The sequence below is a fragment of the Elgaria multicarinata genome, chromosome 16 (genome assembly GCF_023053635.1).
Source record: "Elgaria multicarinata webbii isolate HBS135686 ecotype San Diego chromosome 16, rElgMul1.1.pri, whole genome shotgun sequence".
Taxonomy (NCBI): Eukaryota; Metazoa; Chordata; class Lepidosauria; order Squamata; family Anguidae; genus Elgaria; species Elgaria multicarinata.
Window position 1 is genome coordinate 1,966,717 of NC_086186.1, and position 19,000 is coordinate 1,985,716.

Below are 19,000 nucleotides of genomic sequence, written 5' to 3' on the forward strand. Positions count from 1 at the left end.
GGAGGAGGGCTAACGTTGTCCCTATCTTCAAAAAGGGCAAAAAGGAGGAACCTGGGAACTACACACCAGTCAGTCTGACATCCATCCCTGGGAAAATTCTGGAGCAGATTATAAAGAAGTCAATCTGTAAACACCTTGAAATCAATGCAGTGATTACTAGAAGCCAACATGGATTTGTCAGGAACAAATCCTGTCAGACTAATTTGATCTCATTTTTTGATAGGATAACCTCCCTTGTGGACTGTGGGAATGCTGTGGACGTCATATATCTTGACTTCAGCAAAGCTTTTGACAAAGTACCACATGACATTCTGATTAACAAACTAGCTAAAAGTGGGCTAGATGGAACAACTATTAGGTGGATCCACAGTTGGCTACAGAATCGGACTCAAAGAGTACTTATCAATGGAACCTTCTCAAACTGGGGAGAGGCAACGAGTGGGGTGCCGCAGGGCTCAGTCCTGGGCCCAGTGCTCTTCAACATTTTTATTAATGATTTGGACGAGGAGGTGCAGGGAACGCTGATCAAATTTGCAGATGACACCAAATTGGGTGGGATAGCTAATACCCTGGAAGACAGAAACAAACTTCAAAGTGATCTTGATAGGCTGGAGTGCTGGGCTGAAAACAACAGAATGAAATTTAATAGGGATAAATGCCAAGTTCTACATTTAGGGAATAGAAACCAAATGCACAGTTACAAGATGGGGGACACTTGGCTCAGCAATACTACAAACGAGAAAGATCTTGGAATTGTTGTAGATCGCAAGCTGAATATGAGCCAACAGTGCGATATGGCTGCAAGAAAGGCCAATGCTATTTTGGGCTGCATTAATAGAAGTATAGCTTCCAAATCACATGAGGTACTGGTTCCTCTCTATTCGGCCCTGGTTAGGCCTCATCTAGAGTATTGCGTCCAGTTCTGGGCTCCACAATTCAAGAAGGACGCAGACAAGCTGGAGCGTGTTCAGAAGAGGGCAACCAGGATGATCAGAGGTCTAGAAACAATGAAGAGAGACTGAAAGAACTGGTCATGTTTAGCCCGGAGAAGAGAAGATTGAGGGGAGACATGATAGGACTCTTCAAATACTTAAAAGGTTGTCACACAGAGGAGGGCCAGGATCTCTTCTCGATCCTCCCAGAGTGCAGGACACGGAATAACGGGCTCAAGTTAAAGGAAGCCAGATTCCGGCTGGACATCAGGAAAAAATTCCTGACTGTTAGAGCAGTGCGACGGTGGAATTAGTTACCAAGGGAGGTTGTGGGCTCTCCCACACTAGAGGCCTTCAAGAGGCAGCTGGACAACCCTCTGTCAGGGATGCTTTAGGGTGGATTCCTGCATTGAGCAGGGGGTTGGACTAGATGGCCTTGTAGGCCCCTTCCAACTCTGCTATTCTATGATTCTATGATTCAGAGGGAAAGAGACCTCAGACTCAAGGAAGAATGCAGAACAAGTCAGTGGGTTAAGGAGGAGGTCTCAGAAGGGCTAGAGAAGACCCCCTCCCCTCCCTCCCTCTCCAGCCCTCTCCCAATGCCATAGGACGGGTTGGCTGGATACTATGTCAAGCAAACAAGTTTGGGTCGCTCTCTCCCTGCTCCATTCCTCCCCTTGCCTATGACCTGCCCCGAATCTGCAAACAGGGATGAACCAATGACCATAAGCTGTATAAACCTAATAAGGTTCACAAAGAATTTCCCATCAGACACAGCTCTCTCTCTTCACTGTTAGCCATAGGAGATAGCTTGATATCAAGCATGTAATTAAAAGCAATTAAGCCATTCCCTGCCCAACCCCCAAATACAGACATTTAGTGTGCTCTTATTGCACTGGAAGGAACTGTTCAAATCCAAAGCACTGAAGTAGTTCACGTTACTAAAGAGTCCGCCAGGTCAAACATTTTCATCCCTTTCTAATCCTTTTCGCTTTAAGAACTTTTGTGGGGCTTTGATCAGCCAGGGCACGTGATCACTCTTAAGAAGCGTGCTTAGGGTGTCTGCTTGAGTGCAGGGCCATACAGCCTTTCTTTTTGCTCTCCTGGGAGAAGCACATCAATTGCTTTCAGCTAAATGCACTCTCATATGAATATTTTAGTACAATTTAATGTTTCTGCACCAACCCCAGAGGAGCAGAGCATCAATTTGAGAACGCCGTTCTCTTGGACTTAAAAGCCACCCTGGATAATGCAGGATGAAAGGGGCGGCCAGTCTTCGGCTTTTTCGCAAGTCAGAGAAAGAGTCGGAAAATTCAGTCCCGACTGCATACAAACAGCGCTTTGAAGTTTGTGGCTCAAAAGCACCTTTTCAATGCTGTCGAGTGTTCAGAGGAATTTGGCCATTTCCTCCCCAAAGTCTTCAGTTAGTTAATAGCACTGACTTGGCCATTTATACCAGGGGGCAGAAACTCAGGCCTGTGGGGACAAATCTGGAGGGCCAATCCCAGAAGGCCACGTTTCTTTCTCTTTTGTTCTGCCCCCCCCCTCCCGTTTTCTCTAACTCTCAATAGCTTAGTGGTTTCCCTGCTTTGGGGCAGTTTTCTCCCCTATTATAAAATGTTCAAATGCCGCCTCATCCTAACGTTTATTTACTGGCAGTTAAGTGCTTTACACTGAATATGCTGGTATTTTTGGCCCCGCCCTCTTTTGCCTTTGGCCCCGCCCACCACTGGAATGTGGCTTCTGAGAGCCTCCCCAAAATTGAAATTGGCCCTCGGGCTGACACAGGTTCTGCACCCCCGATTTATACTGTCAGCACACCAACCAGCCCGTTGGTAAGACACCCAGAGGTCACGGGGGTGGCGCTGCATTACTTTAAAAGCAGCCGACTGGGAGGCGCGAGAATTTCAGCCGTTTACCATGTGTGGGGGGGATGTACAGGGACTTCCGTGCGGCAGCATACGCCACAATGTGCCGGAGAGCTCTCTGCAATACCTGCTACTGATATAAAACTTGAAGCAAACGCTTAAATGCTAACTCCGAGGGTCTCAAGCATGGACAGAGGACGAGGACAGCATTTGAAACAAGAGAGAAAGAACAGCTACAACCTTACATATTTCGAAAGTAAAATCCACTCTACCCTGTCACATACTTACCTGGCAGGAAGATCTCTCCAGGCAGCAAAGAAGTGGCCATGCGCACCCTTCCCCCACTACACATACAGCGATGTACGTAGCCTCAAAAGGACATGAGGTTCAGAACGCCCACATGACACGGTACCTGTAGGGGGGCGGGAGGATGCCCGTGCCACCCTGTGGAGACATGCTTTCAAGCAGGCAAGTATGCGCACCAGACCCAAGATTAAAGGCATGCCTCAAAGCACTGACAGAAAGCTTGAAACCCTTGGCAAAGTTACCGTGGCATCCTGACCGACACGGGGGGGGGGGCAGAAACATCCAGCTGTGGTGCCCCTCCATTGGCTCCCATTCCAAGCTAGCATGCGGGATGACCTGAAGCTAAATATTACAAGGTGTTCTTGCCTCTGAAAGGACGGGTCTTCCCCAGAGCTCCAGCCAGTCCTGCCCCCCCCCGCCCCCACAAGCAGGCTATTTCATTTGCTGCCCCTCCCTCATTGTCCTTTTCCAGCTAATGCTCTACATTCTGTGGCGACTGAATAGGTTCAGTATTCATTGGGCCTGAACCCCCTAAGATTTTTATATTTATAATGTCCTTCTGAGAACCTTGGGCTTCCTCTAAGCATGTTGATGTTTCCCAGGGGAGGGGTGGATTTTGCCTCCATTTCTGTCAGCGCGCACCACCCAAGTTCACTGTTAAGAGGAAGTGGTACTTCGGGCGTGTGGGAACACACTGATGCAACTTCAGGAGAACACGTATAAGGGTGAGGCCATTTCTGTCCTGTCTCCACCAATTTCTATGTCAAGTAAGAGGAAATAAACTGTTGATAGCGCCTACAGCTAGGAATGCACCGATCCATACTGCTGTACCGACTCAGGTCTGCTGGCAGGGCCAACACAAAGCTACAGGTTGAGATGTTACATGGTGGTGACCACAAATTTGCTTGTACAGCCACCCACAGATTCAGCCTTTAAGTCCTGTATTTATAATGAAACGTTTCAAACATCCCTGTTGAACTAAGGATTATTTTTTTAATACTCTAGTGAATGAAGAACAAGTGTCCCCCCACCCCCACCCTTGACTGTATTCTACTTCTAAGAATGTTCCCAAAAGACTAAGCTTCAAGTCTGAGCACACTTTTAACACAACTGAACAAACTGGCCATTTGTGCACAGCATTCGCTGAGTGCATCTCAAGAAAGCTTCTACTGCATTTGAAGGCACTCAGCAGGTTGTGGTGCTGTGCGTTCTGTGATGAACTAGCCTGCAGTGAACAGAGGAAGGTGCTTCTTCGAAATGAACAAAATTAAAGGCAAACAGTGAGGAATATGTCGCTATCTTCCATGCCACTCATTCTCTCACTTCCTACCCATTAGCAGAGTATCAGTATCATCAATCAAACCCCCTTTCACCCTGCCTCAAATATAAACCCTACTCAAGATCAGCCCAATTCCCTACTGGACCAATTCAGAAGTCTATTTATAGAGTAATAAAAGCATTCATAAAAAATACCCTCCCCTGATATCAGAAACAGAGGCACAGACTCTGCTTGCTCCTTACATCTTTTCCTCCTCCTTTCGCAAATCTAACTAGAGATACAGGCCTAAATGCTAATCAGAGCTCAATTCCAAATCCTCTGGGAAAATGAGATTTACTGCAGTAGCCTGATTTAATGACTATACAGAATACCTGCCAAAATTGAAATTCCGTCAAATACAATACAGATTCTTGCTATATGTTTGGACTCAGAACTTCAAAATCAAAATCCTTTTAGTATACATTAGTTAGCCTAAAAGACTAACAAATCTTCAGATCACACCACATCAGAGAAAGAAAACTCTCAGCCAAAGAAGGTAATATGTGGAGCCAAATTGACTAAGATGTTTAAAGTAGGGGTGTGGGGTTTTTTTTCACTTCCAATGGGAAGTAATCAAGCACATGTATTGTTAAATTGTATCATGACAATGCACAAATATGATCAAGCATAGTTACACACAAGATGTATAATGTAACACCTCAAAAGCCCGGTGTACCCAACATGAGAGCTGCACAGACGTCTTTTATATATCGTGGGTGCCCTCCTCCCAAAATTAAAATTCTAAACCTGGGAATTTTAAAAATTCAATACTTGGAATTCCACAGCCTATCCTCAAATGCCCCAAAGAGGAACAGGCAGCCATATAATTAAAGCCCCCCAAGAGTTTAAGAAATGTAAATGACATGTTTATTGTAATAACCAGTTCTCCTGGAAGGGTGCCAGAGCTCCCCACTTTAATACTTTTCCCCTGTTCCAACAAGCTTTGATATATTTTGAAACTCTGCATCAAGGTCCTCAAAACCTAAAGCAATATTCTCCTACATCACTAGGTATTAGTATCTTTGCTCTCAATAAACCTTTCCCTAAAGTAGAATGTCGCAGCACCTATTTGCATCTCTAGCTTCCTTAAACAAACTTGAAACCTATCAAATTATTGAGATCTGAGCATGCCATAAAGATACCTCCAGCCCAAGATGCAACAGGTTGGTGATATTGTCTTTAGAGCTGAAGAATAGCAGCCTCTGGTATGCATATGCATATGATGCTGTTCTAACAGTAAGAAGTCATAATTGTTACATGTCCCATATGACCAGGAATAGAATCCCAGCCCTCAGAGCGTCTGTATCATTCAAAACAAATAAGGCACATCACTGTCTAAACACTGTAATAAAAAATCACTGGCAGCCCAAAAGGCCTACTCTTAAGTGAACACTTTTGCATGACATCCCAGGGGAAAATAAAGTAAAGCACTGAAGATTTTGGCATTACAGACGCCCTTTGTTTGGCTATACGAAGATGCGGAGGCTAGGCGTAGAATTTAGTTCTTTTTCTTTCTTTCTGCTTCAGATGTTGCACGCACTAAGATAGGAGATGGTAGCAGGTTCAATTGCATTCGCTTCTCTCTCTTTGTCCCAAGAGGCAAAGCTTCTGTCAACCAGTATTTAGATCAGGCCAACTCCACTTTAGGAAGCCACACCCATTTCACACAGCACCGTGACATCAGACACTCTGCGGGTGATGATAGTCAGTTATGACAGGCTCCACTTAGTCCGGTGCATTGACACCATGCAGCAGAAGGGAAGCCCTGTACCTCTCACAAGGCAAGACGACACCAGGAATAGAAAGGGGGAGAGTTCTAGACATCACAAAGCCAACACAGACTGAAAAACAAAGGGGGAGCGGGATGCTAGCAGGCCACATGCAGCTGGAAGACAATCGCCTGCAGCGACATTAGGAAAATACAGTGATGCTTCTTTAAATCCTAGGGAACTTTTTAATCACTCTCTCCTGGAAAAGTCACTTGAATACCTACCGGTGCTACAATTTTGCCAGTCTGTCCAACCTGCATGTCGTTGGGTACAAAGCCTGCATCAACAGCTGCTCGAGACGCGCCAACTACAAGCAAGGAAAAGGTTATCCTATGAATAACAGAGAACACTCAGTGCTTCATCCCACGTACCTTTCCATTCACACAAGCCGGGTCCCTGACCCTTGTCAATTCCCTCTTCCAGCTGAACCACCCCTATTCCGCCTCTCATACTGTTCCACAGGGTGCTCCACTCGTAGGTTGCGAGTGGGGGCAGACAAGAGGCTGCACCGGGAAGGGGTGGCAAGCCCTATTCCGTGAGCAGCAGACCCCTGGCTCACAGGAGTTCGGATCCAAGCCAATTTATTCATGCCACCAACTGCAAGCACTCTCTCTCATATGTATGGTTGCTTTTAGTCAAATTGCACACCATTCAAAGATAAGCCATACGCTACGTCCCTAGCCCCCCAGGAGAGGTAGCAACCCCAACTGGTATAAAACCAAGACCTGTTCTATCATAAATATTCTGAGAATAGCAAATGTGGTTTTTACCTGCAGCATGCAACTGATCTGCAAGATCATACAGCAACTTGAAGTTGTCTCCACTCTTCAAACCTCGACCTCAAAAATAAGATAATAAAATCTCTTCAAGTTCCTTGAAATGGCAACGTTTGACATAACTATGCTCCGTCCCCACCCTCAATGAATTTCTGCATGCGCCCTGTCAGGCACGCACAAGCAGCCCAGTCAAGGAACATCTGACATTCCTCTGCACAGGCTGTATCACTTCTATGAATCTTGAATGTCATTTATTTTAGATTCCTTTTGATTAATGTCATTGTTTCTTCAGTGCAATAGAGGATTACTCCCTTATTTACTCCTTCTCTGTCAGTAGCGTAATCATTGTAAAAACAGGGGAATTAGACCTTAGCAACATACACTCCCCCTGCTGGCTTGAGAGTTATGATTTTTCAAGTAAGAAAGAGGAGAGGTGCTCTGTTTGCTGTTCTATTTTCTTGCTGATGTACAGATAATAAATTAGATACAACTTTATAGAACTGCATACCACTTTTATAAACCACCCAGAGAGCTTCGGCTATAGGGCGGTATATAAATGTAATAAAATAATAATAATAATAAAATGCTGGTATTTACAAGTATTTCTCTCTCTCTCTCTCTCACTCACACACACACACACACACACACACACACACACATACACACACACACCACTGTTCTGATGAACTGGATACTTCCCCATTTTCTTGTCTCTCTCCCTACAGATCATGAGCCAGAATCTTTCCGGTACACTGGAGATTCAACTTTTTCTTTTTAACATTTTCTGCTTTACTGGATTTTTTACCATTAATTCACTACAATTCTAGTTAATTAACCACTACTTACCACCTGATATAACAACCTTTGCACTAGTCAGTTCTGGTCGATCACTTTTTGTTAGCTTTTGCTCAATCCATTCAGATTGACCAGCTGGAGAAGGAGCCGATACTGTTTGTATCAAAAAACAAAAAACATAAAACAAGAGACGAACAAGTTTCTGCAAGGTACAAAGTAGTCCCCACAACCATCACCCCAAAGCCCAAAACCTGTATGCTAAACAAATCTTAAAACTATTAAGTCAGTATTTTTGTGTTAACCAAGAAGCTGGCAAACATGGAATAAACCTAAGACTTTTTAAAAAGCACAATGAATAAAGAAACAGTTCATAATCAGCAATAATATCAATGCAACATGCAAATATAGCAAGGTGACTTGTAGCACCTCAATGTAAAATCCTCTGCAACTTTTGACTGAAAAAAGTCCTACAACTTCCTGGGGAATGCTGGGAGTTTTAGGACTTTTTTCCTGTATAAACAGGCACAGGATTGTGCCATTAAACATTAACCAACTTATCGTGGCATAAGCTTTTGTGGACCAGAATCCACTTCGTCTGAGGAAGTCAACTCTAGTCCACAAAAGCATACACCGTAATGCAGCATACGAACATGGGTGCACTTCTGGGTGCTAATATATATTCATTCATCATATACAAAGGGGGTGTACAATTCAGAGGGTGGAGGAAGTGGAGGAGCAGCGGTGGCGATTCAGCCTGGGGCTGCTGCAACATGTTTCCCCTTCATCCTTTACATTAAAATGCCTGCAAGCGCCCCCACCCACCCCCGTCACTGCAATGGTCAAAATTACTGTATGATGTTGGAATGCTATTATTTAAAGCAACACAACATACAGACTATATACATTTTTCCCTCCCATAACTTTATATTAGGGCTTATAATGCAAATAAATTAACATGCTGAACTGAAAGATGTTTACTCCGAAAAAACCTCCAAACAATTCTACTGGGTTTATTCCCAAGCATGATATGCATCCTACCAGGGGCCAGACCAGTTTCTGAACTGGTTCAACCATTCAAACAGTTTTACTATTTTAGATACTGTAGGCTTATATGTAACCCCACCCTAGATTACTGTAAACATAGGAAAGAAGCATTCCCAAGCGGAGTGTTTAGAGAATTCTAGCAGAGTGGGAAATTATAAGGGAAGGAGAGGGGATAAAAGAAATGCAGACTATTCCCAATCCAATTAGGTAATTTTGAACTTTGACAATAATGTTGTTAAACTGATGAGAGCTCTCACCTTTTTCTAAACTAGCACTACCACCACTTACTGGTGCAGCTTCAAAGGAAGTACCTCGTACAGAAAACACCTTTATTTTCTCATCACACTTCACAGTGCACAGGGCATTTCCTACAGAAGACCACAAGTTCTGTGAAAACACAATCTCAAACCCCAATAAACAATTAGCAGAATGTGGTATGATTATTGCCAAAAAAAAAAAAAAAGAAGAAGAAGAAGGCAGATAGTAAACTCTTAAAGGCTCCCCCCAAAAAAGCTCACAAAACAGTTTCATATTTCCTTGGTGTTACTGAATAAATCTTCAAACTGCAGGCAGAAGGACAGCAGTCTTCTCCAGCTGCAGTATTATTTTCTCTCATGCATTTGAATATTTAGACATATTCAAATTTTCACATAATTCACAAAGACATATTTCAGAAATCATTTGTGCACTTTATGAGGCAGTAGGTTCGTAAATATTTCAGATACCAGTTTGTTCTTCGAGAAGCCTGCCACTTAAACACTGACACCCCAATCTTAAAACTATTTTCTTAGAAATTCCTTTATTTCAAGGTAAATATGCTTAAGATTTTAGACCAACTATAGATATCTTTGTGAACCGCCCAGAGAACTTCGGCTATTGGGCATTATAGAAATATAATTAATAAATAAAATAAATACATTAAGGGCCTTATTTATTTATTTATTTATTTATTACATTTTTATACCGCCCAATAGCCGAAGCTCTCTGGGCGGTTCACAAAAATTAAAACCATGTTAAAACAACCAACAGGTTAAAAGCACAAATACAAAATACAGTATAAAAAGCATAACCAGGATAAAACCACGCAGCAAAATTGATATAAGGTTAAAATACAGAGTTAAAACAGTATAATTTAAATTTAAGTTAAAATTAAGTGTTAAAATACTGTGTGAATAAAAAGGTCTTCAGCTGGCGACGAAAGCAGTACAGTGTAGGCACCAGGCGGACCTCTCTGGGGAGCTCATTCCACAACCGGGGTGCCACAGCGGAGAAAGCCCTCCTCCTAGTAGCCACCTGCCTCACTTCCTTTGGCAGGGGCTCACGGAGAAGGGCCCCTGTAGATGATCTTAAGGTCCCGGTAGGTACATATGGGAGGAGGCGTTCCTTCAAATAACCTGGCCCCAAACCATTTAGGGCTTTAAATGTTAATACCAGCACTTTGAATCGGGCCCGGACCTGGACTGGCAGCCAATGAAGTTGTAAAAGGACTGGCGTAATGTGATCTCGCCAGCCAGTCCCTGTTAGTAAACGGGCTGCCCTGTTTTGTACCAGCTGAAGCTTCCGGACCGTTTTCAAAGGCAGCCCCACGTATAACGCATTGCAGTAATCCAAATGAGAGGTTATCAGAGCATGGATAATTTATACTGTATTTTGTATTTGTGCTTTTAACCTGTTGGTTGTTTTAACATGGTCAAGAAATACTTTTGTAAGCCGCCATGAGAGCCTTTTTTGGCTGAATGGCGGCATAAAAATCCTTAAATAAATAAATAAATAAATAAACTGTAGCTAGGCTATCTCTGTCCAGATAAGGGCGCAGTTGGTATATCAGCCTAAGCTGATAAAAGGTACTCTTTGCCACTGAGTTCACCTGTGCCTCAAGTGACAGTTCTGGATCCAAGAGCACCCCCAAACGCCTTGCAAGTATACATGTTCAGGATTGTTCTCTTAAGCTACTGATTAATTCATTATCCTCCAAACTCATTGTCAATATGGTTCCTCTCACTTGTATGTTTTACAACAGATGATGGAGGAGATGGAAAAAAGGAAGGAAGGTATTGCTAGTAATAGAAAAGCACAAATGATTTTAGATAGGAAATTATTGGAAAGTAAATCAAAGCCTATGTACAATCCATCAATTTCCGAAGGCAGAGCAACATTGACAAAGGAAGGAAAGAAAATCCTGCCATAACAAATTTAAAAGACATAAAGGCTAATGCTTTCATGTCCAAATTAAATTATGGAATCAGACAAGCATGATGAGGCTAGACAAACAAGGGCTGTAAAATAATTAGGGAAAGTCAATTAAATATTACAAATAATCGTATCAATGTCTCCCTAACTAAGAAAAATAAGCCTATGGATTGCTGAAATCAGAACTAATGTAACCCATATTAAATAAAGACAACTAGCTGAATGGCTCACAGTTTGCAAAATCTTATCAGAAATGCATTAACAGAAATATAATACATTTGAAGAACATCAGCAGATTCTGTTAATTAAGCAGCTATATCTGGTTTCTCGGGACTTTGAACTACAATCCTTTAGTACCAGAGGTGCCCCTATTAGTTGTGTCAGGAAAGCCATTTCCACTTATCCAATTCATGTTACAAAAGTGATGTTGGATTCGCTCACACAAATCTCTGCATGTCACAGCTGAAGTGACACACAGACTGGCCAAACTCACCTGCATAAACAGTCCTCACAAACGTGTCAGGTGACTTAATTTCAATTATGTCCGAGACAGGCGCAACATCAAGCTTAGCTGCTATTCTTGGAAGAAGACTCTAAACATAAAATACAGATATTTAGTAGCATATATGGCTAACAAATTAGAACCCTGCATATTCAATATTTTGGAAAGGTCATATATGTTGATTTGCAACAGTTCTGAGACTTGCTTATACATTGGTTTAGGGGTCAACCACTTTGGAGCAACGTATCTTTGGTGGGTTTCATATATGCTCACCTTACCAAAGGCAGATGCTCCAGCACAGATGTGTGTGTAATTAAACTGCTTCTGAGTTGCCAAAATCAATGGAGTCAGCTCCTCTGGGGATGAGACATAGCAGTCAGAGCACCTTAGATTTTCTAGCACAGTGCTAACTGTAGAGAATCTTAATGACAACCAATTTTTGCTAATGAGCCTCACCAGGCAGAAGTCCTCTGTACACATCATGCTGAGCGAGAAGAATTTTGGCAACCCCTTCCACCTTGCTCAGCTCTTGAGCCACCTATGATAAGAAGTAGATCATTATGTTATTCCTCTGTATGCACAAAGCATTTCTGTTATGCCTAAGAATAATACCCTTTTAAACAAATAATAAAATAGGGCTCCTACCCCAAATTGCTTGGAGAAAAAGAAGGAACTATGCAGAATTCTGTTCCAGGGGACTCACACTTTCATGCCCTGCTCAGACATAGTTCAACACAAGCTTTCTTTGGGTGAAAGCATCACCCAAGCACCAGAAACTGAACAGCATCCCCCAGCTGAAAATTTACAATGCACTCCAAAATTGCTTTATTTCGATATGCAATTTTGAGACTCTTCCACCAAAACTAATTATCTATTATTATTATTATTATTATTATTATTATTTATTTATTTATATAGCACCATCAATGTACATGGTGCTGTACAGAGTAAAACAGTAAATAGCAAGACCCTGCCGCATATTTTTATTAGACAAATCCGTAAGAGATGTGACTTCTCCTGATTCTCCATATCAATCAGATATCTTTTGTAGACATGAAAAGCTGCTCTTGTAATTCTGCAATCCTGCATATATTTGTATTTTAGCATATGTTAAGCGTATGACAGCAATGCATGATTAGGTAATATTACAAGTCCACTTTTTGTCTGGGTGAAACAATTGGGTGTATGAGGTGCTCAGAGCAACGAAGGCAAAACATTTGTGTCATGAGTTTGGTCTCACCTGGCAATACTCACAAGGTATCTATCCCAATGTGAACAGTAAAAACTATGTTTAGGTAGACTTTTAAACTAAAGATCAGGCATGATGACCCATCCCATGATCTGCTCACCTGAGTCCCTCCCTCCCATTATTTTGGCATATAGAAATGCCCAGGCTTTGGGTTTTTTTTTTACCTTTTCACAGTTGGTGCCAGCTACTAAACATGATACTTCACCTCCAAGCCGTTTTGCTGCAGTGATGGTATTTAGGGTAATAGGTGTAAGAGCCTTATTTGTGTGTTCAGCTATTACCAGTGTACTCTGAAACCGGTGAAGTAATGAAACCTTGAAAACAAAAGAAGTAAAAGGGGGAAAGCATTTATTAACACCGAATGCTTGTACTTAAGATTCTGCATGGACAGCTCATATTAAGTTACGTTGGCCAGTAATGTTATCTCAATCAAGAGGGTTTATTTAGCAAGGAGATCTTTGAACCGCACTGTCAGACATAATACAGGATCTGTGGCCCCTTACAATCTGCATGGCAAAGGGGTGGCATAGCAGACAAGTCTGGAAGCAAAAAATACTCACTACAGCACAAGCAAGGACATCGTATCATTGCGTTAGCTATTCTAAATCTTCATCAGTCATTCAAGACTTTCCCCAGAATCAGGACAGCAGTAACATGTGCATCCCATCTACTTCAGAACAGCCTGGAATCCTTCCAGAGTAGGAACAGCTTCCTCCTTACCCTGGTGGATTTCTAAGTAAATCCCATTCACAACTCTCAAGTGGTACTTTCAAGCGGTGCATTGCACACTTAGCAGTACCTGGAGGTCTAACTAAACTCCCTTTTTATGTAGGTGTTCAAGACAATTTGTTTTATGAACAATGATTTAAGCTACAATTTGTAACCATGAGGAGGACAGTACAGGTTCCTGTAAGGTACTTCACGTTCCATCTCAAGTGTATTAAATCATACCAAGGAGTGTAAGATTTTTAAATCATTTGAAGTGAATTACCAGTAACAAATTACTTATTTCCAATATATATCAAAAACCATATTTTTGATTATGTTTCATACATCATTTTCTAAAAAAGTTACAAGGCTGTAGACACTGTTTAACGAATAAATCCATGCATTCATGGCAAAAAGCCCACATTTGCTAAAATTTATAGTCCTGTCACCAAGCGATTCAAGCTTAAGTTTCCAGAGGGAGCAAAAGGCATTTTAAAAGTCGATCCAGTGTTTGTTGGAGAGGATATACAGTCAGGGGGCCATTAGGGCATATGTGGTGGTTACGGGGTAATTTGTGACCTCTCTGGAACAACACATTTTCCAGCAGAGATAATATCTACTGGATTTTACCTAAAAAGTAGAATACACATTTAATAATACTGGAAATCAGAATTGTTAATTTGTTGTTTTTAACATTGCAATTTTACAGGGTCAAGGAAATGTTTATTTTATTTGTTAATTGTTCTTAAGATTACATAAAATAAATGAAGTTCATCCCTATTCTCTCATATAGAACATGAAAGTATTTCCATTTATTCATCTTTAGACATCATCATTCTTGTACATGCTTATAAAAAGATTTGTTTAAGTGTTCAGAAAAGTGTTTAGAGTGTTCAGAAAGAACTCAGTTTTGCCTTAGCAAGTATGTCTTTTGAACTCCATTTAAAACAGATGGCAGAGCTAAAGAATTCTTTTTTTGTTACAGACAGTACACTAGAAAATTAACACTATATTATTCCATCATCTAAATTTAATATAAAAAATAAAATGTTGACTCTGAGCATAAACAATGAATGAGCTAACCTAATATTGCACCATAGATTGGAGGAAAATCCCAAAATTGTATCTTAATTCTTGTGGGGGGACGGACGGGGGACAGCATGGAAAGATACGTTTTCTAGTGTTTGTATGTTGAGCTTTCAAAAACCTCCCTTAAAATGAGCGAAACTGAAGTACACCTATTCAATCTGCTCTGACCTCTTGCTGCTTATCATACAAAACGCACACACCAGAATCAGCTAGCTGAGCGCCCTGCCTACTTCTGAATCCCAACCTTGCACAATTGTAGTGTAATGGTTAAGAGGGCTGGACTAGGTATGGCAAAAAGGATGTAGAAGAAAGGGAACGTGGCACAAACAGTACAAAAGGTGTCCAGGAAAAGAGGTGAGGAGGAGGAAGGGGGGAACTGTGTGCCAAGTACACCATGTCCAAACTGCTGCTTGGCTCAGATCCTGCGTCAGGCATCTTCTCCGTATAAAGATTTAGAGATACTGAGCTCAGCAGAAGGGCCTGCTAACAGAGCAGGAGCGTGACTTCACTCTGGCATTTTAATTTGATTAAAGACATCTGAATTACTGAAACATTTGATTTTATTTCTGTCTTGCTTTCATGTACGCTTGACAATGTGATGGCATGTTTTATTTATATATTATTTATTACACTTATATCCCACCTTTTTTCCAAGGAGCTCAAAAGGCAGCATACATGATGCCTTCCCTGCCCCCATTTTGTCCTAACAACCAGTCTGTGGAATAGCTTAGGCTGAGTGATAGCGACTGGCTACGTTTTAGACTATAGTTCCCATCAGCCTCAGCCAGCATAACCAATGGTCAGGAACACTGGGAACCGTACTCCAAAACATCTGGAAGGTGCCAGATTGGGGAAGGCTGCAATGTACATCCATGTACCATTCAGCACTAAAGCAAAATACATTAACACCGTCTTCTACTTTCTCTCTCTAAGCACAGGAATACCACTGCTCTTGCTAGCTCTCCCCATCTCTTGATCATCAAAGACGTTCATGCTAGAGATGGTAGAGCACCAGTGATGACTGTAAAAGAGCAGCCATGACCAGTGCCTCTGATTAACTCTTGAGTGTTATATATTGCTGGTAATAATTTATTCTGTCAGAAATGTATACTGGTAAAATACTGGCTGGCTGACTGGCTAAATTTATTCCATGATATTCCTTGAAATGAGCATTATCAGAGGTAATCGAACACATCACGGCAACAAAGTAAAGTGGGGCTGAACTGAGAATTTTAGAGAGATTAAAAGGTAGGACCAAATAGCAGGTGGTACTCAGGAGGAGAAAAGGGGAATTGGTTCAGCCTAAATTGCAGCTCAAATTCCAAAGAGAGCAAGAAGTAATAAAAGAGCCAGACATCCCAATGACTTAAATATTTAAATTTACAGTCTTCTTTTTATTCCATACCATCCCAATCTAAGAAAACATAATTAATACCTCTTGTATCACAGCATGAAATTCCTCATGACAGACACTAGAGTCCGGCTATTATTTAAAAAACTCTTGTTCTGCAAAAATTTGGATAAATAGATTTAGGTCCAGCCAGATGATTTTTCTACCTCAGCCAAATTACACCCTTGCATTTCATAGTAATCAATTAAAGTATCGGCTATTTTGCCAACCCTGACATTCAGAGTATAATGAAAGGAGTGTGTTATGGGACAATTAATGAACATTGTGATTTTGACTACACTATTTTACTGCAGTATTAACAGACAGTAGCATTTAATATATATTTAATTTAGTCAAGGCATATCTACTTCAACTGGTTCTCAGGGCAGCTTACAAAAGTGAGTAAATCATGGCCCACTGGTGTAATACTAGCCCGTTTCTGTGGATCATGTAACTTTTGCTGGTTGTTGATTCTTGCAAAGAATGGTAACTAGGTGGCTGTTGATCTGATCCAGTCAACAAAACACTCCTTGTGTTCCTAAGCATGCAAATTTGACAAAGCACTCGCTCAGCCTGCTGAAAGTCAAAGGATCAATCTCTGGAATCTTCAGCTGAAGAATTTCACGTACTACTAGTCATGATGACCATATGGAGCCTCCATGTTCAGAGGCAGTTTACCTTGAAAAACAAGTTGCCGGTGAGCAACAGGAGGAGACTATTGCCTCCATTCCCACTTATCAGGAGTATCTGGAAAGAACACGGGATGCTGGGCGGGGCGAGAGGATTGAGAAGCAACCAGTGCTGGGCAAGACAGGGCAAGATGGCTCAGTATAAAGCAACTTCATAGATATATGTTTCAAGGACCACTGAAAACAAGTGAGTCATTCATTTACTCAGAAAGCCAGTGTGGTTCAGTGAACAGAACACTAGGACTTTGGCTGGGGAGAGGGAGCAGAGTTTAAATTCCTACTCAGACATGAAGCTCACAAGATGACCCTGCACCTGCCGCTCAGTCTCAGCATAATCTATCTCACAGTGTTCTTGTGAGGATAAAGCATGGAAACCCACATTCATGCATGCCACCCAGACCTCAGTGCAGGAAGGGTGTTATTAACAAATAATCCCTTAGTGACACATTCCAGAGGAGTAGCCAAATTAGTCTGTTGCGAGAAAAGCAAGAGAGTTTTGTAGCACCTTAAAAGGAAACAGAGATATAGTGGCAGGAAGTTTCAAGTGTCATTGGACAAAGCAAAACCTTTTATCGACCATAAAATTTCTTAGTCTTTCTAAAGTGCCACCAAACTCTGTTTATGTTACAATAACTATTAGGAGAGCCCGGGTGCATGGGCCCTTCCCTTCCAAATGCTATTCATCAATTACCAGTGGACAACTGGGTTTTGGGGTGGGACAGCAGGTAAATGGTAGAGCCGGCAGAAGGTCCCAGGCACCTGGCACCTTCAGGCATGGCTGGAAAATGCTCACCCGAACTGCTGCCAATCAGAGTAGAAAACGCTGGGCTAGGTGGAATCCTGTTAAATTCCAGGCACTGGACTGCCCCTTCTTCATGTGGTCCACAGGAAGCTGCCTTCTCTCATTCTATATAGCTAACGCTGAGCAGCAGGAGATTTTCCAGCCCTACCTGGAGATGCCGGGGATTGAACCTGGGACCTTGTGCATTCAACGCAGGGGCTCTGCCACTCACCTATGTGTCTTCCTTGTGACATGCTTATTTACACGCATGCTAACCTCAACTCCCGGATGTGGTCCAACGATTCCAAGATCTATGGACAGTTAATGTGGGTTAAGCAGGAGAAAGAGGGCGAGTTCACACAAGTGTGAAGCAATTCCCCAACTTAGCGTATACTAAGTGAGAAGGCGGACACATAACTTTGTTTGGTCTGCTTCCCCACCCCACCCAGGTGGAGACAAATGAGGTCTTCTCCCATTTGTTTTTTTTGGGTGGGGGGTGTTATGGGGAAGGAGGGGTCAGGGGGGCTCTTGGGGATAAGTCAGGCCTATTTCTGCAACTGTTTTACACTGTCATCTATGTGAAAAACCTCAACAACAACAACAACGACAGAGGCTTAAACCCCCACTCAGGCGTGGATCTAGCCGGGTGACCTTGGGACGATCCTCCTAACCTGCCTCATGGAGAGGGAAGAACCAGGCTTGGCCCCTCTTCCTCAAGTCCTCCTTTCTCCCAGGTAAGTCGGCATAAGCACCTTTTCCCAACCGGGTGCCCTCTGAGACGGCATGGACTACAGCTCCCATCAACCCCACCCAGCATGTTGGCTTGGGAAAATTGGGGCAGCAAGCCAAGCCACCTGGAGAGCGCCAACGCGGGCTGAAGAGGATGGGGTGTTGTGGCATGCTGGCTGGGGACGACGGGAGTTGTAGTCCAGCCCGCCTGGAGGGCGCCAGGTTGGGGGAAGCTGGCCTAGGATGGCAGCCTCGCTTCTCCTCTCCCGCCTCGCTCGGGAAACCGAAGGGGAAGCGGGGTGGGGGTGGGGTGGGGGTCTGGTGGCCGGCGCGACCTTTGGCCCAGTGGGAGCAGCGCGGCCGGCCCGCTCTGCAGGGGGGGAGGGAGGGGGCGTCTGCCCGGACCCCCTCTCCGTCCCCCCTCAGTGACGGACAGGACGAGGGACGGAGGGAGGGAGGGGCAGGGCGCGCGCGCGCCTCCCGAGCTCCGCGGCCGCCACTCACCGCTCTCCGCCCCAGGCGCTGCGCCCTCAGAAGCCCCCGAAACCCCGTCATGGTGGCGGCGGCGGCGGCGGTCGTCCTCCTCGTCGTCCTCGTCGTCGCCTCAACTTCTCAGCCCCAGTCAATTCTCGCATTTCCTCACGGCCCACTGTGAGGCGAGAGATCCCGCGAGAGTTCTGTGAGGAGACGGAGGTGGCGCCCGCCATCTCAGTTGAGGGAAGGGATTGCCCGAAAGCTCGGCGGAGCCTCTCATTGGCTGGCAGTCGGAGAAAAGGCGGGAGCACCAACACTGCACCCAGTTGTTTCATCCGTTTCATAATCGCCGCCGGTGGCTGAGGAGGCTGGAGGGAGGCGCACATAGACC

At 43.4% G+C, this 19,000-nt stretch overlaps 1 protein-coding gene across 1 annotated transcript in view; it reads right to left on the reverse strand.

Annotated features, from left to right (window-relative positions):
- The window catches only part of ETFA (electron transfer flavoprotein subunit alpha), a 31,046-nt gene extending 12,300 nt beyond the window's left edge, over positions 1 to 18,746 (reverse strand). Inside the window, exons 1-9 of the mRNA XM_063142533.1 lie at positions 18,640 to 18,746; positions 12,914 to 13,063; positions 11,957 to 12,038; positions 11,774 to 11,856; positions 11,492 to 11,591; positions 9,066 to 9,176; positions 7,816 to 7,917; positions 6,964 to 7,032; positions 6,418 to 6,500 (exon numbers count right to left, since the gene is read on the reverse strand). Of these exons, the coding sequence (XP_062998603.1) occupies positions 6,418 to 6,500; positions 6,964 to 7,032; positions 7,816 to 7,917; positions 9,066 to 9,176; positions 11,492 to 11,591; positions 11,774 to 11,856; positions 11,957 to 12,038; positions 12,914 to 13,063; positions 18,640 to 18,690 (831 nt within the window). The 5' untranslated portion in view covers positions 18,691 to 18,746. The remainder of the gene's footprint in view (positions 1 to 6,417; positions 6,501 to 6,963; positions 7,033 to 7,815; positions 7,918 to 9,065; positions 9,177 to 11,491; positions 11,592 to 11,773; positions 11,857 to 11,956; positions 12,039 to 12,913; positions 13,064 to 18,639) is intronic.
- Positions 18,747 to 19,000: the final 254 nt, after the last annotated feature.